The 24,032-nt window shown below is 45.8% G+C and overlaps 1 protein-coding gene across 24 annotated transcripts in view; it reads left to right on the top strand.

Moving 5' to 3' along the window:
• LOC119442452 (CD109 antigen) overlaps positions 1 to 21,059 on the top strand; it is a 61,521-nt gene extending 40,462 nt beyond the window's left edge. For 15 of the 24 annotated variants that reach the window (XM_049662163.1, XM_049662161.1, XM_049662158.1 and 12 more), the window contains exons 8-34: positions 136 to 220; positions 680 to 785; positions 1,849 to 1,963; positions 2,169 to 2,308; positions 3,721 to 3,924; positions 5,329 to 5,544; positions 5,833 to 6,150; positions 6,395 to 6,547; positions 8,168 to 8,243; positions 9,479 to 9,606; positions 9,777 to 9,903; positions 12,025 to 12,196; positions 13,184 to 13,412; positions 13,589 to 13,837; positions 14,186 to 14,237; positions 14,359 to 14,454; positions 15,061 to 15,234; positions 15,846 to 16,099; positions 16,543 to 16,753; positions 17,263 to 17,432; positions 17,989 to 18,138; positions 18,292 to 18,372; positions 19,148 to 19,260; positions 19,560 to 19,647; positions 19,762 to 19,830; positions 20,040 to 20,142; positions 20,804 to 21,059. In XM_049662163.1, the coding sequence (XP_049518120.1) occupies positions 136 to 220; positions 680 to 785; positions 1,849 to 1,963; positions 2,169 to 2,308; positions 3,721 to 3,924; positions 5,329 to 5,544; positions 5,833 to 6,150; positions 6,395 to 6,547; positions 8,168 to 8,243; positions 9,479 to 9,606; positions 9,777 to 9,903; positions 12,025 to 12,196; positions 13,184 to 13,412; positions 13,589 to 13,837; positions 14,186 to 14,237; positions 14,359 to 14,454; positions 15,061 to 15,234; positions 15,846 to 16,099; positions 16,543 to 16,753; positions 17,263 to 17,432; positions 17,989 to 18,138; positions 18,292 to 18,372; positions 19,148 to 19,260; positions 19,560 to 19,647; positions 19,762 to 19,830; positions 20,040 to 20,142; positions 20,804 to 20,907 (3,983 nt within the window). In that variant the 3' untranslated portion in view covers positions 20,908 to 21,059. The remainder of the gene's footprint in view (positions 1 to 135; positions 221 to 679; positions 786 to 1,848; positions 1,964 to 2,168; positions 2,309 to 3,720; positions 3,925 to 5,328; positions 5,545 to 5,832; positions 6,151 to 6,394; positions 6,548 to 8,167; positions 8,244 to 9,478; positions 9,607 to 9,776; positions 9,904 to 12,024; positions 12,197 to 13,183; positions 13,413 to 13,588; positions 13,838 to 14,185; positions 14,238 to 14,358; positions 14,455 to 15,060; positions 15,235 to 15,845; positions 16,100 to 16,542; positions 16,754 to 17,262; positions 17,433 to 17,988; positions 18,139 to 18,291; positions 18,373 to 19,147; positions 19,261 to 19,559; positions 19,648 to 19,761; positions 19,831 to 20,039; positions 20,143 to 20,803) is intronic. The other 9 variants (XM_049662166.1, XM_049662168.1, XM_049662174.1 and 6 more) reach the window with 9 other exon arrangements.
• The last annotated feature ends 2,973 nt before the right edge of the window (positions 21,060 to 24,032 follow it).

Raw genomic sequence — 24,032 nt, 5'->3', positions numbered from 1 at the left:
ATGCAAAAATAAAACATCTCTTTGCAGAAGACACGGCTCTATACCCTGTATACAAACATGACAAAACTAACAAATAGACCTTTTCAACTACTCTTTCTTGCAACTATTTAACCGAGTTTTTTTCTTTTGTTGCAGTGCTGCCGAAGTTTTCAGTCACCATCACACCTGACGCTAATGACGTTGTTACGAATCCCACGGTCCTTTATACTATCTGCGCAAAGTAAGTCTGTCATCAGTACACTGACCTGACGTCGCTAGCATCTTAATATTTCTCTTGTAATAAATGGTAACTCTATTTGTTACGCAATCGCTATAACAGTCATGCTTGCAGTCATGATAGATGAAGCCCCATCAAAAGTTCTTCATTAAGTACTTTATTTGCAGCCCATTTGTCCTGTATTCCAGCTTCATGGAATGCTGAACGTTCGGTACATAATTCTACCTATCCGAATACTATCTTCAAATCAATTCCCACGTCGAAGCTTAGCGAGTTTTTAAAACCTCTCTCGTTGCCTTTACATTGGTAACCCAAAACTTGTGACCCGCACAGCGGGCATCTTGCCGCGCCAGCGTTGTCAACGTGCTTATAAGTACGCTAATTGTGTATTATGTTCCGCTGCTGCCTTCAAGCGTACAATTGTTCGTGCTTTAAGGTGTTTTCTCTTTTCGCCCCTCTCAGGTACACCTACGGCGAAAATGTGAAAGGAACTGTGCAAGTATACACGTCCCCGTTCAACTACTACTACCCAGTGCGCCAGAAGCCAGTAATTCTTCGTGTAGCAGAGGTAGTGATATTTTTGTTACCTGTTACAAGGATTCGTATATTGGCTAGAACAAATGTGGCTCTAGACTGGCTTCGCATAATTTTCTTACATTATTCTCCAAGTCTGTCCTCGTACATCTGATTTGTCGGCAAATTACGCCATGCGAATTGGACTTGCACAATGCAATTTTTCAAAAGGGCAGTCACATGAATATGACAACGCGAGAGCAACATCTACACAGCTTTACATTCCGTGTTCCAAAGTGCACTGATGGTGCAAGGAATCGTTTTCGGAGTGTAGCTTTCAGGCACCCGTTGCTGGGTTTAGCAGCTGCGTCCTTCGGAGTAACAGCGTGATCACGCTCGTGCCCCGGCTCGCGCGTTCGTTGACGGTCGTTGTCGTCCTCAGTTGGCTTCGATGCCGCTCATCATGCCGGTGTTCCCATATACTGCCTCTGCGATGGCGCTGACGACACTGGTCCACTGGCAGTCGGTGCGGTGATTTTGGTCTCAAATTATTTGCCGCGGTATATCGCGAAATGAAAGAAAAGGCGTATTCAGCTGCGCTCAAATTTCCCATTAGGGAGTATCGTAATCGTCTGACATTTTTTTTTTCTTGGATTTCACGACAGCTAAACAATGTTCTTAAATCAAGCCCCATTACCTTCCTTTCTCTAAAGAAACTAAACAATGTTCTTAAATCAAGCACCATTACCTTCCTTTCTCTAAAGTGGAGTACGTCTAATACTGGGAGTAGCGTGAACTACTGCACATGCGGCAACATTTTTTTTTCTAAGAAATGGTCATTTTATTTATTCACAAAATATAGCTGTAGCCAAAAGATCAGCCCTTAGTCTACTCACTCGTTATCGAAACAAATATAGCTTTTTTCTTTTCCACCATTTTTTCGTGCGCTGCTACCACGGAAAATGTACATGGCAGACAATCTCCATCTGTTAAATACAATGGGTTTACGTTTGTATCACTGCTCCACTTGCTAAATTAGTGCTCTGCTATTGGCACTATAGTACTCATCCCTCCGGAAAGTCCCTAAGCTCACATTTAACCTTCTTTATTGCTTGCAGATCAACGGTTGTTACGACTATGCATTCAACGTGTCGCTGCTGAACACCGTGAACTACACGTACCCGACATACCCATCAATAAACGTTACCGCCAAAGTCATCGAAGATGGCACAGGTAGGCTATACAGCTGCATTTAGACGCACTGATTGGTTCTTATGTGGCTCCACAAGGCACAGCCTGTACAATATCTTCTCATTTGTTAGAGTTCCGCTGGCAATAACTTAAGGCGTATATCCTCTTATAACAATGAATTCATTGTTTTCACATATTACCGTTGCTCGTGGGCTTATGACATATGCTGAAATATATTTGCTTGCAGGTGTCTCTCAATCTGCCACCGAGCTGCACAGCCGAGGTACCACACGGCTTAGACTGAACTTTGGACAAAAGTACGACACCAATGCCCAGTACACTAGTAACGACAACACGTTCAAACTCAATCTCCTCAACAAGAGAAAGGTAAGCTGCGTTTTCGGCGTTTGTTGCTGAACCTTTGCGCGAGGTTGATTGACACAGTTGGTAATCTGACAAAAATGTATGTTCGAATGTCATAGACTCCTCTACCAATTCATCTAAGCGCTCACGTTATTACCCTTCATTCGCTCTTTTGTAAAATTTACTTGATTTGTGACGTCGGATTATTCTAACATAGCCCACTGTTCTACCATTACGGTTTACTTTTAACTACGCAGACACCGGCAGGCTGTAATGGCACACCGGTAACGCAATGGCAGAATACTCTATGGTATTGCCTTGCGCGCATAAATCTAGGATCTTGAGAAGCAAATTCCTTTACGTTCGCCAACAGAACAATATCGTAGTTCCCGAGAAACTATAAAGAAATGCACACATATTTCTGTAGTCATTTCTCGATTCCCTACTTTTGACATAAATAGCTGTGGCTCCGCCATCCCCCCACGTTAGTGCTATATTGATGCGGAACAGCCGCCACAGTTTGGCTGCACTGAGAAGGAAGACGTGTTCCCGCTTGATTTAGCGTCGCCATTTTGGCCTCCGTTAGCTTCCCTGTAAATCAATTGTAAATAGCCTTGGGCATCAGCTCCACGTAAAAATATTTTGTGCTTACGCAGGCCAATTTACTGCGACGACGTTTGCTCGCTCGCGCACAGCGTAGTATTGGCTAACTCAAAACAGTTAGCCTTGTGTTGGAGAACAATCTCCAGTGCCTTTACCACACCTTTAAGGCCAACGCCGTCCACTTAAATTTCTTGTGCTGGAATTTTTACCTAAGGGAAATGCCTACGCCCTTTCTCTCAATGTCCACGTTTCTATAGCGAAGGTTTGTGGCATTGCGTTGTGCGCTTGTGGTTATCGCTGACGGATTCTCACTGACGGTTATCACTTGCAGTTACCAACACATATCTCCGTGTGATGTGTTGTGGCGTACCTGCCTCTTTCCCGCTTTTTTTTTCTCTCCTGCTTAAGGGCACTGGTGTCGCGCTCCTCCTGCTAGACAAAGGCTAGCCCGCTTCTTTATCGTGCTTATTATACATACTTAATGATTTCATACAGCAACAAAAGCAACTTTCTTTAGCTCGCAAAGTTTGTCGCCCTTGTTCACTCGAAGCGACCATCGACCTTTTTCTCTCGAGTCGTTCATACACTTTCTACATATGTTTTTTCGATTCGCTTTTCTTTTGAAACAGCCCGTGATGTCATAAAGCACTTGTTCTGGTAACTTACTTACATAAAGCTTCTAACTCGTATTATACAACGCAGCACAATCTGTGAACGTCGTTATTAGCACTGCCGTAACAAGTCTCCTCCCAATACCTACGTTGAATGCAAATTAACTTGCAATAGTAACTTTTAACGAGCCCTTCATGTTTTTTTTTTCTTTGCTTCTGCAGCTTTATGTGCAAGAGCTTGACGGAACTCCACGCCCCAAGGAGCTTATTCAAGTGTGCATGTTTGTGGAGCGCAACAAATTCAAGTGGCGCTCATGGGAGACTGACAACGTGCTCGCTTGCCGAAACTACACATCGGACGATGAGGGGCTTGTCCAGTTCAGCATGCCACCTCTCAGCCAAAGGGTCACAGGTGTCATTCTTCAGGTCTGTCTAGAATGCCATCTCTCCGTCTCTACTGTAATTTTAAGGGGGTCGGCTCTTAAGCACTTTTTGAACATAGTGCCAAAACGTTTCCGATCTGTCGTAGACGCTGCTGTGAACGTGTGAGCGGAATATTGCTGCACTGCATGCGGCAGACAATTTACAATCTCGTGTCACAAACAGCGATTGCTCTCGCTTCCGCAATGCCATCAAGCAGTCATTGAAAGCTGCTGGCCCACCAAATCTACTGGCTAATTTCGTGATTGCGAGAGCATTCTCAGTGATACATAATTGCAAATTTTATGTTAAATGTATGAAAGATGTGTCTGATCTCAGAATCGATTTATTTCATTTTTGCACTGCGCGTAGCTGCTTCAGCTGTGCGTGGTTTACGAGAGGGCATCGGCGTGCTGCGTAGCGCAGTTGTACCCCGCTGCTGCCACGGGGCACCGCGACGCGCCCTTTCGGAGCCGTGAAATCAACTTGTAGCCGGGGCTTTGACCTCTCTGGCTTGACCGAGCGCGCTAGCGGAAACTAAATAAAAGGGGGAAAGCCGGGTATTGTTGCGATAACTTCACTTATAATTGAAGGATTCGAAAACTTTTTGTGGCATGAGATTCGTGAGACGTTATTTTTATAGTAAGTCCATTCTATGATTGATAAAAAAAGTTTCAGGTCCTTCTAAACTGGTAGCAGTCAGGTTAAATAATCCGTTAAAGCTCTTCACCAAGTTATTTCTGTAATTTAGTTACCAACGTGCGTCCCATTTTCAAGACGCTTGCTAACAAAAAAAAAAAAAAAAAAGCTGGAGCACGTCGAATTTTGCGTTCACTTCAAAGAGGCTAAATAAAAGTCTGCCTGTAAAACGCACATGCTTCAGCCGACGCGTATGCACTGAAAATAAATCTGCATACAAGATTTAGAGCTTGCAAATTCCCGAGCAATCGTATTTGATTCTACGATTCTACTACCATTCAGTCATCAGAATGGAATCGCCTCCCCGTATCCATTGCCAGCAACCACAATATTTGCAGAGGGTCTTGAAAGTAATGTACCACAATTGTACACTTTCGTTCTGTACGTAAGGCTACAATGGCATCTGTAGTATATTAAACGCCAGGTATGCGAAGCAGAGTACTGAATAATCGTATTGTGCAACAGCCTGTTCTGCGTCCCCTGAAGAAAGCTCGTGCAAATTGCTAACTTCTGAATACTTTCTTAGAACTAAGACTGCTTTAGCACTTCAATATTTCAAGCCATTGCCCCGGATTCTGTCTACCTTTCACCAATTAAAAAGCAGCGTTACGTTTAGTTTTAACCTGCCATATGTATACTTGTTTCAAAGTACTCCATCTGTATTTACGTAATCGCCTGAGACGGTCTCATAGCAATATTTCTTGTTTTTAGGCAATTGCTGTCAATTTCCCACGCATCGTAATCAAGAATGGCCCCACCCTCGAGAAGCCCACGGCGCAGCAAAACCTGGTTCCTTTCTACTCGCCCACTGCGAGCTCCATTAGGATTGACCGCGGTGATGGTAGCGTGTACACATGTCAGGCCAGCTTCGTGCGCGACATCGTTATGACTGCCGACGCCAACGTTGACTACCAGCTCTTCCTAACGGTAAGCAGTTTTCTCCCTATGCTATTCTTCCAAAAGTACCTGCGTAAATGAGTTCAGACCCGCATGAAATGTTTGCTGTTTTTGTATTCCACAATTGAATGCATTCAAGGAGCTGTCGCAACTTTAAGACGTCACCCTACAAACTAATTTATGGCGTTGACGAGTGTATGTTCGTATACTTATTCTCTATGCGTGCATGTGTTGCTAGTACGCGCGTTTCATGAACTGGTGGTGAGCTCTAAATCTGTTCCTTTAACCTGTGCTTTTTCATGTTTTCTCTGAATGCAGCTGAATTCGGCCGGACGCATTCTGGAAACTCGCAACTTCACCAAGCGCTTTACTGAAGCCGACCTCACTATGGATCAATCGGACAATAACTTGATCAGGAACAGTGACGCTCCTTCTGGTAGCTCTAGTCCAGAGATTACTGAACCAGGAACCACACGCTCAGTGGGCAGCTTCCAATTCCAATCCACACTGCCTCCAGACGCGAGCCCCAAGGTTCAACTGCTTGTGTACTACGTGCACAGGGACGCCAATGGCAAACCTGTGGAAGTCGTTTCTGACTCGGCGGAGTTCAGCGTCCAGAAGTGCCTGGAGAACAACGTAAGTTGTTTACGTTATAGCTACACACCTTTGTGCGATTAATTACCCCAACTACGGCAGACAAAGTACCCTTAAGGAAATGTTTCAGCCGCTATACCGACTGTTTCAAGGTTCACAATTATACGTCTTGAGTCCTTGGCACGCATTTTCATAAGTACTAAAACAAAAGTTGCGAAGAGTGCCATGTACCAACTAATAAATACATCTGAATGATTGAGTCGTGTAATTATGTTTTTCCTGTCAGGTGTCACTGGCATTTGACGCAAAGAAGGCTCTTCCTGGTTCAAACGTGTCCCTCTCGCTTGCCGCCGCCGGTGACTCTCTCTGTGGAGTCGGAGCCGTCGACAGCAGCGTCACGCTTCTCGACGGATACAACCAGCGCAATTCTCGGGATGCTGTAAGTGCAATGTCAATGGTGGGCCTTACCGCCTTGACGTAACTCAAAAAGATCTAAAGCGCATTAGCGGTTTGCTCTCTCATCTGGTAATATTGTCTATGTAGTTTGGATTATACCATGCGAAACAGACTTTTAGTTCCGCTGGTTCTCGTACATTCTTTCCCATCCCAACGCCCAGCCGAGTCGAAATGCTATTGCATTCGGCACAAAATTCCCAACAGCCTGTCAATGTCTCAGTGCATTAACTCGCGGATTGATGGCCATAATTCCGTTACCCTTAAAGAAAATATTCAAGTGTTCTAAGCATCTTGGTGCTACGGAGCATCAGTGTTTGCACACTATAAAAGTCCCCATGCGGCAATATCAATTACCAACTGTACAAAGGGCTAGACTGACATGGCACAAAAAAGGCATTGCCTGGTCACGCAATGACTACACGGCTCGAATAACCCCTATGTGAGAATCTTTTGTTCGTTTTTCGAGGGAGTTTATACATTGCATGGGCAATCGACCCGACGTAGCTTCCCATATCCGCCGAGTGCTCGGCGGTTCTTTTTTTTTTTTTTTTTTTTGAGGGGGTGGGCTACGCAGAGATTCGCATGTGCCCTGAAACTTCGCGTCTTGTTTCAAGCTCTCTTTGAAGATGGCATGCATTTTGCAGCTTCTTTCACGTGCAGTAACATCGCCAATAACCCACTGTGATTAGACCGAGCATGGATCCCTCCAACTACACGGCACACTTGTTGTCATACTATATCAATAGCATTTGGAAGTTCGGGCCACCGAACCCCATATTAAGCATGAAATGCTTTTAACTCCCGTTGCCGGGACCTTCAAGGGACCTTGAGCCAAAAGTGAGAACATCCGGGCAACCAGTCAAAAGATAAGCTAATGCGGTATCTCACCCCCAATCGCATTACATACGCTAGTTACGGCTCAAACAAGGTGAAAAAAAATATTTCTTCAGAGTTCTTCCTAATGTTTGTTCACAATGTCATTCAAGCTGTAACTTCTAGTACGGTGAAGTTTTATTGGTCATTTGCTATAGCAGCGTTCAAAAAGCGTATACAGGGCACCATACACTTGATTGTTATCATTTGGCGCTGAGGCAGGGTTGCCTGTGCTCTTTTGAACGCCAGCGGTCTGCGAGTTCCGCGATGCGGGTTTTGCTGCACACCCTTCCAGATGGCGCCAAGCGGCGTGACCAAGCAGACCGCGTCCGGCGAGCCGCGGATGGTTGTGTGGTGTGGTGTGCCCTTGCAAACATGCACTATACCCATTTTTAAGATTGTGGCTAGTATCATCTCCAACCAATCTGCTTTGCCGGTAGCCATTTCATGCTTACATGTACTCTCGATTACGGGAGAGCCAGCATTTTTTTTTTTTTTTACGCGTTAATACTTCAATGTTTTATTTTACCGTTGAGTCAGCCCAAAATATCTCGAATAAAATCGGAGTACTACTGTCGGAGTATTACAAGATGCCTTGCATTTCCATTCGTGCGAATTTTTTTTAGATGTCTTTATAAAGCGCTCAAGGCATAAATGGGAAATTAGTAATGAAACCGACTTTTCGCTACCGTTGTGCTTGTCCCCGACTTGCGAATTATTGTTGTTCCAGCTTCTGAACCAAATCAGCTACCTGAACTACAGGTATAGCCGCACGTCTCTCGTCAACCAGAGCTACTGCTACGTAGGTAAGTGTATCCTTTCATCCAAGGTGAATTCAGCTTTTAGCTCCGCACCTAACTAGCATCTCGTGAATGAAGCCTGCAGCATAACACGCTGGATCATTGGGAGCAGTTTTACACGAGCTCTTGCCAGGGTTAGCTGAAGTCTCCCATGCAAGCGATAGTGCAATTGACGCACATCATTGTCTTTTATTCACTCGCTAGAAACACCCATTAGACCAGTTAACATACTCCCAGGGAGCCGCCTACCGTTGCTAAGGGTCTTTTCACCTGCTAGACAAGTAAAAAAAAAAAAAAATCTGGAACGGGTCTACCCCGCTTTCTATTTGAATGTTACAAGTCGTGTTCAATATTTGTTTATTGCGATGTGTCACACTGCTTTTGTGAAGTATTGGATCTCCTGAAAGAAATACGCATACAGATGTTATTTACTGCAAAAATTGCGAGAGTGGAAAAATTACTCCGCCATTTCGAACGAATCGTGGAATGTATCCTGTCAAACATGGCAGTTCTTTCAGTGACAGTCGCGTGCAATGATGCTCCTTTCTCAGTTGAAATGGAGCCATTTTGTGCAACAGTGTTCCATTTCCTTAAGCTTATTGCCATGGCTTATTCCTTGCCATTTGATGGCACCACTAAGCAGTGTACACAAATGTATGAACCGTGACTGGAGGTCTTAAACACGATTTTAGGTAGCATAAACTCTCCGTGTCCTGTTCCGGCCCCGCAAATAGCATTGCAATGGATGTACTTACGCGACTTGGCCGTTGACCACTAATTGTCGTAGGGCATTCTTTATTTCAAAAATGTTAATATGTATAGTCGCGATCAAACGTTTCGGGGACCACGGAACCAGCAAGAAAATTGAAATATATTCAAGTGCAGCTCCGTGACCTGGAATTGGTTTATTACATTGTATTGGCCAAACACGCGCGCGTACGCTTGTGCCCTCGATTTCAGCCGGAATGCCCAGGCTGCGAAACAAACATTAAAAGTCGCGGCACTTTTGGTCCCCAAACTTTCGATCGTGACTGTACATCAGAGCTCCCTTCATTATGTTCCGCAAGTCCTAACAAAAAAGATGGCAATACCCACAGCTCACACGTATCGCTTCATAGCACAAATATTGGTTCTTGTCATCCTTTTCTTGTTGCGTATTGTTAGGATAACCTTTTACGAGGTTAGATCATCTGGGCAGATTCTTGGAATTCAGTCCTCCGCCTATGCTGCTTTGTTCTTAGACGGCTACCTCTACAACGAACCATATGAGACATCGGCCGACACTCAAGTCAAAGTGAACCAGAGGCGGAGGAGACAGGCTGTGTCTCCCTCGGTGTCTTTCAGCTACGACTCGCTGAGCTCTTTCGAGGTAAGTTTGTACTTGGTACTCAATGTCGCTGCATGCGTGTTGCAATGACACGTGGTTGCCCTAATAATGGGCTCGTGCTGATCACGTAACTTCTTTCGAAGCAACTGGCATGTAATCTAGTGAACATTTGCAATTTACGTGACGTTACACACGACGGCATTTCCTTTCAGAACTCTGGTCTTGTCATCTTCACCAACTTGCCCGTCCAAACAAGACCTTGCCCTAATCGAGCTTTCCCTGGCTACCCAAACAATCAAGTACTTGGAACAAGTAATCGTTTCTACCCTACCTTCGGAGGTAAGTGGCGTGAACCTTCGTTTTTTTTAATACATGTATCTAAGAAATGTTGGTGCCTTTAGGCGACACTGGCTACTCCTTTTTCTCAAAGAACTGGTATATATGAAATTAAAAGCCGGTACTTGGGTAACAAAAATCGGTCAAGTGGATTAAATGCACTTAAACAGTTCAGCGCACACAGCACGTCACAAAGAAAAACTTGAACGTATTCATCTCGCATAAATGTAGTCAAGAAAACTTTCAACACATTAGAGCGGCAGGTCAGCTCACACACAATAAAGGTGTCGCTTGAGTATCCTTAAGCGCCAGGAACTTGCCGTCGTCACTTGGTCACGTTCGTTTTGGTACCATCGGATGATAATGCCGGACACCGGGTTTTTCACTTCATAGGGCATATAAGGCTTTCACCCTAAAATGCAAATCGCAACAGATGTCGCATAAGACACCCTAGAATGGAAGTTTTAATTGTTATGGGCACAGAAATAAATCTAAACTGCAATCATTAATTTTAACCGGTATTACTCTTTTGCAGAAATCTATGGAGGGCCACTATCACTTGCCCTTGTAATATATCTGTTAACCATTAAATAGATCATGGCTATGGGCCTGCATTCTTTGCCATTGGGCTGCGTATCGGATGGCTCCTTTTAGTATCATATTGTGGGCATTCCAGCAATATAATATGTACGTCTTCATCCGCTTGGCCACAAATACATTGCGGATGGCCAGTGCAACACATTTATGTATAAAATGTTTTGCGAACTCGGTGCCAAGTCTCAAGCAGTATACTAGTGTTTCAAAAGATTTGCTGGTATTTGCGTGGTATAGGACAATCACGGCAAAAGTCACTGGTGAATACTAGTGAAGATATTCAATATTAATCTAACCATGTCTATTTTTTAACTACGGACTGCCTTACGTTATTGCGTAACTCCCCTTGTGATAGAGAGTCTTCATGTTTCAATGTCCTGCTGCGCTTGTAGTGCCGCCTCATCAGCGGCTACATTTCCATGGATGTTGCAGTGGCTAGGTATCCACTGGAACATTATTCTGCGAAGATTTTTACTTGCTGTTGTCAGCTTTTACTCTCATAAACTAAAGCCAAGCACTGCAAACTGATGTTGACATTGCTATACGTCGGAGAATCGCACGGCATAACCCGTTTTTTTTTTCTTTTTTCCTTTAACCGTGTTTATGTGCGGTAGCACCGGTAATATAGCAGAATTCTGCCTTCGTTATTGTCGCATGACAGTCTATACGTTTAAGGTTTCATTCTAGAATGACCTTCTCGGGCGTGTGCGCGAACTCCCCGCGTCTTTCCTCTCTCCCGCTCTCACTACTCTCATCTTCTTCCCCTTTTCCCGCCCCTAGTGTAGGGTGGCAAACAAGACTCATTTCTGGTTAACATACCTGCACTCTTTCTTTTTTTCCTCCTCCTTCATTCTCGCATGACAAATGCTGAAGTAGAGCTACCTCGACCAGCGCCATCTGTATATCCTTGGATACATTTGTATACGCCATCTGCATATACGGGCATCTTAAAATTTGTCAGTTTTGGTACAAGCATACACCTGTCTTGTTTTTTCTAATTTTTCCTTCGACGCTTAGAATTTATAAGAGTTGATCTGAAAATAGAGCTATGTTACTTTGCTTCACAAGCAGGTTCTCCCACTTTGATAAAATGGGGCGAACTCAAACGCACTTTAGAACGACCATCACATTTTAGGAAGTCCGTGAACAACGCAATACATGCGAACGTCAAGATCATTATTTTAGAACTGAATTTTCAAATTGTCTCATCATGTCATTTATGCCATCTTGGCGTAAGTGTGATTTATTACGTATAAGGAAAGTGTGATACACATGTGTAACATGAAAATCGCATACACCATGTTTATGCTTAACAAAGTAAGTTGGAGTTTCTTTTATTATAGTAACTGACCGCTGTTCTAAAACACCCGTTCAGACTAAAATAAAATGCGAGTAGCTTGCAATCGCTTCACCTTCAGTTTACTTAAAGCTAAAGGTCTCGGTGATTACCCCCTTCCACCCCCCCCCCCCCCCCCCCCCCCCTATGTTCAGCAGCCCTGTCTAAAACTTCCCACTTTTATTTTCCGGCAGCTGTGAACAAAGTAGCATTCCGTCCGAGCTCCAGCGCGGCTGGGTTCTCAGCAGCAGCATCGCCTCTAGCTGAATCTGCAGCACAAGACTTCACCGGAGGCGCCGCCCAAGGCACCAACTCGGTCAGGACCCTTTTCCCTGAAACTTGGCTCTGGCAGATCAAGAGGGTCAGGTACGTTTATTGGGGGCAATGGTAATCAGTGTGTGTATTGATCGCCACTCAATCATTCGAGTGGTCGAACATTTGCTCCATCTTAAAGATAATGCATTGCTTGGCGTTGCCACTCTAGCAGAAGCGCGTCCTGAAACAATTGGTGAGACGCCAATGTTGCCTCTTGCCAAGTATTCGGCGCCGAAGAATGTCGCACTTCCAACATAAGTGAATGTGCTAAGTTAATGTGCCGATGGTCGATCGTAAGTAACTGCAAATTGCCTAGAAAAGGAGCACACTAGTTCCGGGCTCGCAACTTCGGTAATGTCCGTGATATTTGGCTCCCTCCAATGTTCAGTGTTTTGCGCGTTTACTTTTGCCTGGCCCTGCGAGGAGTAGCCGGCGCCAAAAAAATGCGCCAACTTCTCCAGTTGCATGAGAATTCACAAAAATAGCGTGAACTGTTCTCATCTGCCAACAACTTCTCTGCGCAACTCATCTGCACTTGGCCCGGCGGTGGCGGTCGCCCGCACCGTCTCTTATCTCCACACGGCTCTGACTTTTGCATGCGCCGTGCATTCGCCGCTCAGTTTCCGTTGAAACAATAGGACCGCGCGAACCTTCGCCCGCTGAGGCGGCTGCGCTTGCTGCCAGCGTTTTGAGTCATTGTATGCGGTCATTCAGTGATCTATTCATGTTTGCTTGTGCGCGCTGACATCACGCTTGTTATTTCAGTTAGTAAGCCAATGTGTCCAAGTTTATGCAGCCGATAAAGCTACTATCCCTACTCCGATTAGCTCTCTACTAATTTGCTATCGCAATTGATGCTTCGCTTTCGGGCGAAACTGCGACATTTTTTATTCCATTGCACATCTAAAATATCTTGTTGCATCCCCTGCAAACAAATAAAACTCGGGACGCGCCCAGTCTCGCTTATTCAACCTGGTCAACATTGTGAAAACTTTGCAGGAGTTCCATCGTAACCGACAATTGCCGTCTTCTGCACAGTCCCACAGGTTCTCTGCTTTACGAAGAGGCCATTCCGGACACCATCACCACGTGGCAGGGTACTGCAGTGTGCCTACATCCGAAGAACGGCCTGGGCATCTCCCAGGTCGCCAATGTCACCGGGTTCCAGCCGCTCTTCGCCTCACTCACGTTACCTGCCTATATGCAGCGCAATGAAGTAGCCACCGTCATACTGACCGCATTCAACTACGGTGACGAATGTGTTGCGGTGAGTTATGGTGTCCACTCGAAAACCCCACCAGCATGCACCTCACTGCAATTGTTTATACCAGTGTCCTCAACTTTTAGGTGCGGGTCAGTCTGAAGTCCCTGGAAAACTTGGATATTGTGGGCAGCCCCAAAAGTACCGACGCTCTACTGTGCCACAGTGTCCTCAACTTTTAGGTGCGGGTCAGTCTGAAGTCCCTGGAAAACTTGGATATTGTGGGCAGCCCCAAAAGTACCGACGCTCTACTGTGCCCCAACTCTACGAACTCTGCATCATTTCCATTCGACGTGCGTGCCACCACCCTTGAGGTTTCCAGACTTGAAGCCCGCGTCCAGACGAGGCCAGAGGCTCAGTCAGAGTACCAGGATGTGAAGTTGTCCAACGTGAACTCAAGTGACACTGTCATTCAGACCATCGACGTCAGGGTGAGTTCAAGTTTTATTCGCATTGACTATATGAGAAAACAGTTGATGAAAAGCGATGAGTGTTTAAATGCCGCAGCAACAAAGTTAGCTTTGCATAGTTCTGCCCACTGACTGTCAACGCTGTAAAAATGGCATTACGCGATTTGCTATCTGGCTTACTTGAATCGTTTGTATTCCTGGCACATTTGCAAAACTCGGCACCACACAAAAGTTTCTAAATATTCTAAGTTGTCTAACGCTTTCACTGTTTACCTTCTCAACACCATCTCCTGTGTGGTCTTCTCCTGCAGTAATTTCTCGCATATAGAAGCTCGGAACTGTTCTATTCTGTTCTATCTACTTTTCCAGCCTGAAGGGTTCCCTATCAGGAAGATCGACACATACCTCCTCTGCGCATCAGGTATGCCAGCATGCCTTTCCAGGGATTCCAATTTCATTATACACTACATTTCAAAACGTCATGCTCAGCATAGATCGAGTGCACCTCCCTTGTTTCTTTTTTAACTTTTTCGTTTCCTCAGGTGATCCGAACACTGCTCCGGACAGCTTGCAAGTTACCCTTCCGACACCAGAAGCGCTCGTTGAAGGTTCTCAGCAGGTTGTATTGGTTGGGACGGGTAAGCGTCATATTCGGCTATACTCAAGCTAGCAATTTTGGAGGTATTCTAAAGAAAGCATTTTAAGTTCTTTTTTCGCAAGATAAATTGTTTCATAATTTTCAAACATCGCCTGTCACAGATTTCTGAATTCTGCATCTGCAGGAACATCCATTCATGATTCGCACAGTGCTTGCATGAATAATCGCGACGCTCGTTTGCATACTTAGAAAGTTCATTAGCAGAACCAGCATAAGTGTTAGCACAATTGGCGCACATGCATTGGAAGTCCTGCCATATTGCACTAGTACTTAACATGAGCTTAGCAGTACTTACAAGACGTCAACCTGATAGTAAAGTTAACTCCAGTGCCACAAATATTTCGAATGTGACACAGCGCTGTAGTAACAATTTGCCGAAAACGATATAGAATCTTTTAGGGGGGAAATGTATTGCCCACGGCTTCCTTCATAAATGCCTTGTGCGATGGTATTCACTTAACCTTGCCTACGGTAGCGTCCTCAATATTTGCAAGCTAGAAGCGCAATGCAACTTTCAAGACAGTATCAACTAAAATTCGCCATGGAAAGTACTCTTACCAATGCTGCCTTTCTGTCCCTCTTGAAGGTGACATCCTCGCACTCAGTCTCAACGACCTGTCTGTCCCCACCATCACCTACTCGAACGCCGAGGGAACTCTGGCCGTGCTAGCTTCGAGTGTCTATCTTCTAAAGTACCTAGAACAGACCGGCACTTTGACCGATACTGTCAGCTCTGGCCTCAGATCTCGCATCCAGCAAGGTTTGTACTACTCTTCCTCTTGTATTCTCCGCGCGTTCTTTATTCAAGGGTAGCAGCATTATGGTGCCTTTGATCAGTAAATGCTTTATGCTGTTGCAGCTAAGGTTTGAAAGTGCTAGTTGTACCTGGGACTAAGGCCGACTTGTTGGCTCAAATATTTGGAACGTACGAAAGAGGGTGGTCCACGTTTGGGGCTATATACCTTGCTGCTCGTTACGCTATTTCGGGATTTATCTTCTGGGACGTCCAATGAATTACCTTCGAACCTTAAACTAGCATCAGCTTCCCGATGTTACTATGATCTGATACGGCTAGGTGTGCCTAGTCTATAAGCCATCAATTTTTCCTTTCCTAATACGTGGGTTGCGGTTTTGGAATGACTATACAAGGAAAGTGAATTTCCATGTATTAATCCAGTGAAACTCCACTAGCTAGACGCCGATGTTAACAGGTACTATGGGGAAACTCGTGCCGCATTGGAACGGCAGCCAATACTAATAATCCGCATTGCTCCAGCTCTACTACTTCAGCCAGTCCTTACAGTGCGCGAGTGATTGCGATGGTAACACACGCACGGGACGTGCATTTATACGCTATGGTTTCCATTTCAGCTTCCCAGGCTCAGTACAGCTTCCGTTCCTCCGATGGTTCGTACGCGTCGTTCGGATCGAGTGAGTTCCCAAGGAGCGTCTTCCTTACGGCCTTCGCCGTTAAGGCCCTGAGCGCTGCCAAGGAATATCTCGGACCCAACGTTGAATCGGACATCGACGCCAGCGTGCGTTACGTGACGCAGCACTGGAACCCTGCTACTGGCTGCTTCGTCGAGAACGATCCCGCATTTTCGCCGTACGGACCGCGCACAGCCGTAAGCCGGTTTCCCCTATTTTCAGTTTTCAGTGATTGATGGGCTCTTGCGCTGGCATAGAAAGCCTTGCCGTACGTTGATCAGATGAGTGAAATTGAAAGTAAAAATGAAGTAAAACAAGATATAATTATGTAGACAGTCGATAGAAGGTGCTCGCAATGCTGCAAATCATCTGGAGCTTCTTTCAAGCTACGCAGAGCATATACTGAAATCGCGGCGGCTAACTATTTTGCCAGTCGCCACCCAAGACACTGGCCCAGGCCGGTTTCATTCCTTGTGCATTTCTGTTTTTTTTTTTACTTCTCTACAAATTACGTCCCCCACCCGTTATTGTTTCTAAATCGATACTGCAAAATTGCCGCATGCGTTCTTTGCACCTTTAACTGGAACAGGGCGCTGCAAATCGTGTGCTTCTCCCTTTTTCTTTCCTTTTTTTTTTGCAGCCTGACTTAAGCACAGCGGTTGGCGTCATGCTCGCGGAAAGTGGCATCTTTTACGATAACATCACAGCAGGAGTTCTACAATGTCACGATGCCAACAACCTGCCATCTAACCACTCCACGGCTCTGAACGCTTACTTCTCGGCGCTTGTCGGTAATGGTGACAGAGCTAACAAGGCCCTGGACACTCTGCTTAGTGAATCCGACAAAACCAGTGAGTATATAAAGCGCTGCAGATGCAAAATTGTTTTTATTTGGGAAATGACACATTCAATACATTTAAGCTAACCTTGGAGGAATTTCTCTCGGCAGATGTTTGTCACAGCGAGATGATCTAATAGTGCATGTAATCGCAAACAAAGGTACACGTTTGTTCCGAAATCTAGTGAATTAGTCTCAACGCTCCTGATTAAACTCCTTGGCAGTGCATGAGTGCAGCCTAGCTACAAGTCACAATGACGGAATTTTTACCGAGTCCTCGAAATGTTCGCAGAACATTTCTATAGGTTCCTACTGCAATACTCCTTGACAACCGTCAAGGCACATTTCTCTGAAACTTTCCTGGCATACTTTTGATGGCAACCAATCGGTATAATCGCAGCGGTATTCCATGATTGTTCACGAGGAACTCTCACAGTTCCAGTTCCACTGCAGTCAACATCTTCACCCATTTCACGCGAACACGGCTTCAACCAATTCGATCCACTTGGTCCAATTGTGCAGGTGGCCTGACATCTTGGAGCGGAGACGGTCTGTCGTATGGCTCTGCAGACACCGCGGGTTACGCAGTGTTGACAGTTAAGCTGCTCAACCGAAACCTGGGAGAGGCCCTCCCTATCGTTCGCTGGCTCATGCAGCAGACGTACGCGAGATATACGTTCTCCTACTCAGAGGTACGTGCTCTAGAGAACACAACTCCACTGAGGTCAATGTCTTGCAGAGCTTACCAATCAAAGCGGCTTCATCTGGTTCGACGTGTTCAAGCAGTAAATGCAGAGCTCCTGAAAAATGAACCTGTTGCGACTTGCTTCAAGCTAAGATTAATGACGTTCAGATTCGTCTTTTTCAAGTAAAATGCTAAGTAACCTCAATTCCTATAATAAATGCTATGTACGTACATTTGCGTATGATACCTACGTGTTCGTTTCGTACTTTTCGTGTATGCTTTTAATGTATTTATTGGCTGACAGATGTGCTACTTGCTGTTTGTCCACTTGAGAGATGCGGGCCTTCAGTGAAAAGCAAATTACCGCTTTTTGTCGGGGCATTCATCTATTCTATAGGGAAATAAAATATAAATTTAACTGGCCATTATTTGCATTTCTACAAAGCTGTAATATTGATTCTGTCGTAGTCATTGCCATCATCGCCAATTTTGATGCCTATTTATTGCATTATTTGAAGCAATTGTTACGTTAGTTTCTACCCCAACTTCTTGACAACTTGCAGGTTTACGCTGTCGCCATCCAAGCACTCGCCCAGTATTCCAGCGTGGCATTCTCGAAGAACACCGACCTGACTCTGAACGTTGCTGTTCAGAGTTCATCACCCGACAAGCTTGCTTTCCAGATCAACGAACAGAACAAACGGCTTTACCAGGTACTGACGCTCATGTGACGGCAACTCTCTCCTCATATTCGAGAAAAATCTCGCCGCGTCAATACACTTCTATTGACAGTTAAGAATGACATCGACGGTTGAGTCTGAAACCTGCCACACTTGTACAGACCAAATTTACTGTTTTATTTTCAGGAGAGTCTCTTGAACAAAAGCGAGTCATACAGTTTTGAAGCATCTCTTGCTCCGAACAGCGTCGGCTGCGCAGCACTGCAGGTTCGTAGAATTTTGCCAACTATACTTTTATTACTTAGTTTGTCTGCGACTGTGTACCATAAATATTGTGCATGCGCTCACGACTGCGTTCGTCTTTTAAACATCATTGTATCGAACTTGCTAGAGCCACATTTCATTTAAGAAACAAAATGAATTCTTTATTGCCATGATTCGTTTGTAGGTGCAACACAGGAACCCAATGTATAGATGTCGCGTAGTAGTGACGGCGATGAAAACAGTGCTAAGACTGATTCACGAAACTGATTCTTTATTGGGCGATCCTGTGCCCAGCAAAGAAAGTAACTCACTTGACCACAAGAGTGGTGTGCACAATCGTCGGTCGTCGATAAAGAACTGATCATCGGCGAGACGCGTCGGCTTTTGTACGTGAGTCATCGAAGGTTCCAGAGTAATCTGGTGCCCGCGTGTCTTCCAGAAAGTACTAATCAATTCGCATCGCTCATACAATCGGATTACATAAGCGTCGGTGACAATAGACAACGGATAGAAGCATCGATAACGTTGGAGAAACTTCCGCTACATCCAGGCACGTTCTGCGCCGAGGGATAACGTTTAAGATTTCTTAGCCGGTGAAAAGCGGTCACCGGTGAAAGATAAACAAGTAGTAAGCAGACTATTTACAGACTAAGCAGACTTATTGCAGCACTTCAGGCTCGAGGCTTGTTCAGAAGTGCCCATACCATCATTCTGAGACTTTAGGCACCCCCACGGCTTCTTTAGTAATGACGACAAATGACTCTCTTCCGTTTCCCAGGTTAAGTACTACTACAACTCCAGGAATAGTCCTGTTCAGAGAGGCATCCAGGTCAATGCTTCCGCGTCGTCAGGACCCGACTGCAGCACACTTCAGCTGGAAATTTGCACACGGTGGGTTTCTATTTTAATTTCTCTGCTGGCTGTTGCGCGTCAGGTTTTCTCCAAGCTCGTGTGTATCACTCAATTTAACTTGCTGTTCCCGCGCTTAAGTCTTGACTTCGAAGGTTCCGCAACGTCAACCTGCCTTATACTGACTTTGGCTTAATGGACACATTTTGTTGTGGTTGAACCCCAATTTGACAGCATGCATGACACCGATAATTACTTACTGACGCATCATAGCTGTGCCTTGCAAGCTAACCTACATATGAAATTGACCCCGCACTGGTGCTTCTTTTTTTTTTTTTCAGGTACACTGAAGGTTTCCTGCGCAGTTCCGCAATTGTGCAAGTAAACCTACTTTCTGGCTATACTGCCGATGACCAATCTCTGAAAAACGTAAGTTTAATTATGTGAATGAAAACTAGCAAACGCTATGCAGGATGTCTTACATAGACCGAGGTAGAATATGGTTCGGGCATAAAGCATTTCAAATTTCAATTTTTTTTACAGCTCGTCAGCAGCGGCGTCGTCAAGCGCTATGTCGTGAACGACAACAAAGTCCAGCTTATTCTTCAAACGGTAATTTATTAACCTTCACAGAACTTGTCGCATGGCAGTGCTAAAGTTTTTTTTGCATGTTTGTGTTTGAGCCGGCCTGTTTCTCTATGTACTATTTTTGTAAGAGGAGTAGCGGGCATCACTCGTGATGCTAACCTTTCCTACACACGCGCTTCATAAAAAAGAAAACAAAACTTCTATACACATTGAATACAACCAATGTCTTACAGCTGACCATTCAGCCAACGTGCTTCAGCCTGACGGAGAACCGGTATCTGCAAGTTTCCAACCTTCAGAATTCCGTCGTCGAGGTATACGACTACTACCAGTATCGTAAGTATGAGTCTTACTTGGTAAAATATCGTCGTACATCCAGTTTGTAATTTTTACTGTAACAATCTGCAGATTTAAATTATTATCCATGATAACTGCAGTCTCATGCCTTGTTCCACGATATAGGTACGGCTTCTTGGCTGTTCATCAGCCTCAAGTCGAAGTCCTCACGAAAAATATTCTCCTGTGCAAGCATTTTTTATTCTTTTATCAGACCTATTGTAAATAGTCTTTCAATATGTACACTTTGTAACGTTTTCGTCTCAAGTAACGCGTTTCTCGTGCGAAACACTTAGAATTGCGGCTCCTTCCCTCTTGTTAACTGAGACGCTAGTTAACTGATGCGTTGTGCATTGACCATCCCATCTATAAGATTGCTGCACAGCTATCATGTTATTTCTAGATCCACAAACAGGTTCATTGGTTTAACAAACTGACGTCCAAGTTAACGCCCCATATTTTTAGATTTTCATATATCGGCTAAACATATAACTGACACAATATTAATGAATTGCATGATTAATGTCGGCAAGACGCCGGTATTGCTTCATATCTTCGCCCACAGCCGATGTACCCATCTCGAGGTTTCTGCTCTTGCTTCGTGTCGTCCAACTCTAGCATGCGGAAGTGTCAAGTTATCTGGCGTCGACTCTTAACGCAGAGTACAAGGCAACGGCTGGGTATGGACTGGAGGGCAACTGTACGCCTGCTGAAGTCGCCCCACCCACAAGTCTCAATGAAGTGGACAGCGTTATATACGTCTAACTCTTCATTCCTGTCTTCATGCATCAGCACTTCTCTACATCTAGACAAACGATCTCAAGTGCCTCCGAGTCATCTGTCTTGTGATACTTTGTGTTGGTGTGTTTTTATCGAACTCTTCTATCATTCGCAATTAAACATACACTGTCAAGTCACTCCACGACTACTTCATTCTTGCAACCACATGCTGTGAAGATTGTACGTTTCAGGACATTTCAGCCGACTACTTCGTTTTCCAATTTTTTTTACCTGAGCATGCCTAGCACACGCCCCAATTTATCTGCGTGTTTACGTTTGCGCAGCTATCATCCTCGCTGTTGCCTTCAATAATAGACTCAATATTTCATCATGAGCTTCCAGCATGCGCCACACAACTTTAGTGTTTAGCTTTGGTGCTGTTATAGTAATTTACAGGGGAAAAGTGTGCACTGCATCAACCAGTGTACCGCTTCAACCAGCATGAAAGAAAGGGTGTGGTAATTGGTAAATTTGACCAAAAAAAGAACGGTGGCTAAACAGTACCTATAATGTCCTGCGTCTACTTCATGAAAGTGCTAGTCATTGATAGCGCGAAATTTAGGAAACCTTTCGCGAATAATACGAACCGAATATACCATGTCCCATTTATTAGCCATGCTGTTCGAAGCGAGAAAGAGAACTTTGTTGAGAACCAGCAGTTTAGTCGGCTGGGACTAGGCCTCCCATGATGGGACGTCGAGGTCTTGCCTCTTCGCCGCTTCGTAGGCCTGCTGGGTAGCGCAGAGTTGCTCGTGGAGATGGGAGCTACGCAGGGCGGCATGCCATCTCGACGAGAGGGTCACGGGATTAAGGTCTGGCTATTGATGTTTGCACTCCCATAGCATGTGGGGGAGTTTTACAGCTCTTGCACGTGGGGCTTGGGTAGATGTCGGGGTATATGATGTGATAGTGTGTGAGGGAGGGGTATGTATTGGCCTGTAACAGGCGAAGGGTGGTTGCCTGTGCTCTGTTTAACTTGCAGTGAGGGGTGGGAAAGGTTCTTCTTTCGAGGTAAAATGACTTCACAAGGTCGTTGTATCTCGTAAAGGGGTCGCGTCCTGCCGGTGCACATGCACCATCTCCGGCACGGTTGACTAGTTCTCATGCTACGGAGTCTGTAACCTGGTTGAGGTTGGTGAGGTGCGGGTAGAAATCGCCGGCATGTGCTGGGATCTGGACGAGAGTAATTCGATTTTCATACGAATGCGGGGCTTGATACGGAGTGATTGTGGAGAAATACAACCCTTGATGTAGTTGTTGATTGCCATGCGAAAATCGCTCACTATGGTGTGACAGGCTGGGTCAAGAGTGGCTAGAGCGATGGCCACTTCCTATGCCGTCTCGGCATTTTGGGTAACGGTGCTGGCAGCATGTTGGAGCAAACCACCTGCTGTGGTTACCGCCGCAAAGCGACGTCCATCTTGGTATTCAGCTGCGTCGACGAAGTTGACGCCCGCAGTGTTGGCATAAGCTTTGAGGGAGGTAGCTCGCGACTTCCTACGTTTGTTGTGGACTGGGTCATGCTGTTCGAAGAAAAAAAGATTAGGAAAATGGTGATGCAAGATAAGACTATATAAGACCTACGGCGTTCGGTCATCAGAATTAAGTCTGACGACCGAACGTGTGCCGTCACTCTACGATTTTCTCAGTTACACTTTTCATCTAATTATAATATTAGAAGTTGACTAATTGTTTAGGTCTAATTATGTAATTAGGCGGAATGCAAAAATATAATCAGTATCTCCAAGCGGCAGCAAACACCATTACCTTGCTTCTGTCCAGTGTGGGGTGTGTGGCGTATCACACGTGCTCTTGGGACAAAGGAACAACAAAGTAGTGCAAACAATCAAAAGGGCATTTATTGCACCTTTCATACACTAATGCCTGCTAGCCGAATTATTACTCATAGAACATTCACGTGGGCGCGCGACAAATCAAGGAAGTCCGACTCACCGCGACCGGATAACGAGCGAATATGTTCGCCCCATGCCAGACACCAGTGCCTAACCGTTCACGTGTGCGGTCACACGAACGGTATCGGGTGCGAATGATACGTGTTCGTCCATACCAGTGTCCTGATCCTAGCCTCGCGAGACGGTCCCGCGAAATGGACCGGCGCACGCGCGAAGCGTCCGTGCGTGCTGCTCGCCGATCCCAAACCGAAGAGGAAGCGCCTTCTTCCTTTTCCGCCCTTGTAACCCCACCGCTAGGTGGCGTTAGCAGCGCAACACTAGCGCCATCTCTCGCATTACGCTGCCACCGTAACGCCACGTGGCGAAGCCAGATTACAGGAGACGAGAGCCATGCGGGGAAAACCACATCAGGGGACGCGTGAGAGTCGCTCATCCCCACATCCCCCAACCTTAAATCACTACACATACTCCGGCAAAACATGTCGCACAGTCTAACAACGCATGCGTCGCGAACAAACGGTAGTACATGCGCCAGTGGCCGCCCCGAGGGAATGTCCACGCGTTGTCCACAACCTGCGCGCCGACAATGTATCTGAGGGACACCGCGGGCGGCCGTTGGTCACAGCACCAGCTCTGCAGATTCGACGGCATGACTCCAGCCCAGTACTCCGGAAACGCTGACGGAAAAGTCGGCACGAGCAAGCGTCGCTCGCGCCGACGCGCCCTGCTGGCGAGAGTCGCAGTAGCCGTTGGTGACTGCGGCTCTTTCTCAGCCGCCGAGGGTAGCGAGGCGGACACAGGCGGCGCGCCGAAGTCACTGCGCCGAACTGGCCACATGCATCGCCATTGCCAGGGGTGGCTCGTTCGTGGGCCGGGGCCGTAGCGCAAGCAATTTGAAGGTGGCGGCAAACCAGGGTTGACTTCGCTCATGCTGCGTACACTAAACGCACTCGACGAACACTAAATTAGTGCAAGGGAGAGGAATTCGGCATACGCATCGCCCACGTGGTACGATGTTCAATTCGGCTAGCTAAAGATCAGGCGGCTACCCAGTAGATAAGTTCATGTGAACCAAGGTCGCTTTCTTAAGTCGAATGAGTAATTTCAATTCGTGCGAGGCTAACTAGAATGAGGGAAACAAAGTGCGACACCTCAACACCACGGTCCATCACGTTGTGTCCCTCCACGTGCGACAGG

This window comes from Dermacentor silvarum, chromosome 2 (assembly GCF_013339745.2).
Source record: "Dermacentor silvarum isolate Dsil-2018 chromosome 2, BIME_Dsil_1.4, whole genome shotgun sequence".
Lineage (NCBI taxonomy): Eukaryota > Metazoa > Arthropoda > Arachnida > Ixodida > Ixodidae > Dermacentor > Dermacentor silvarum.
Note: the sequence above shows the minus strand (reverse complement) of the source record. Positions and strands in the feature narration are given on the sequence as shown.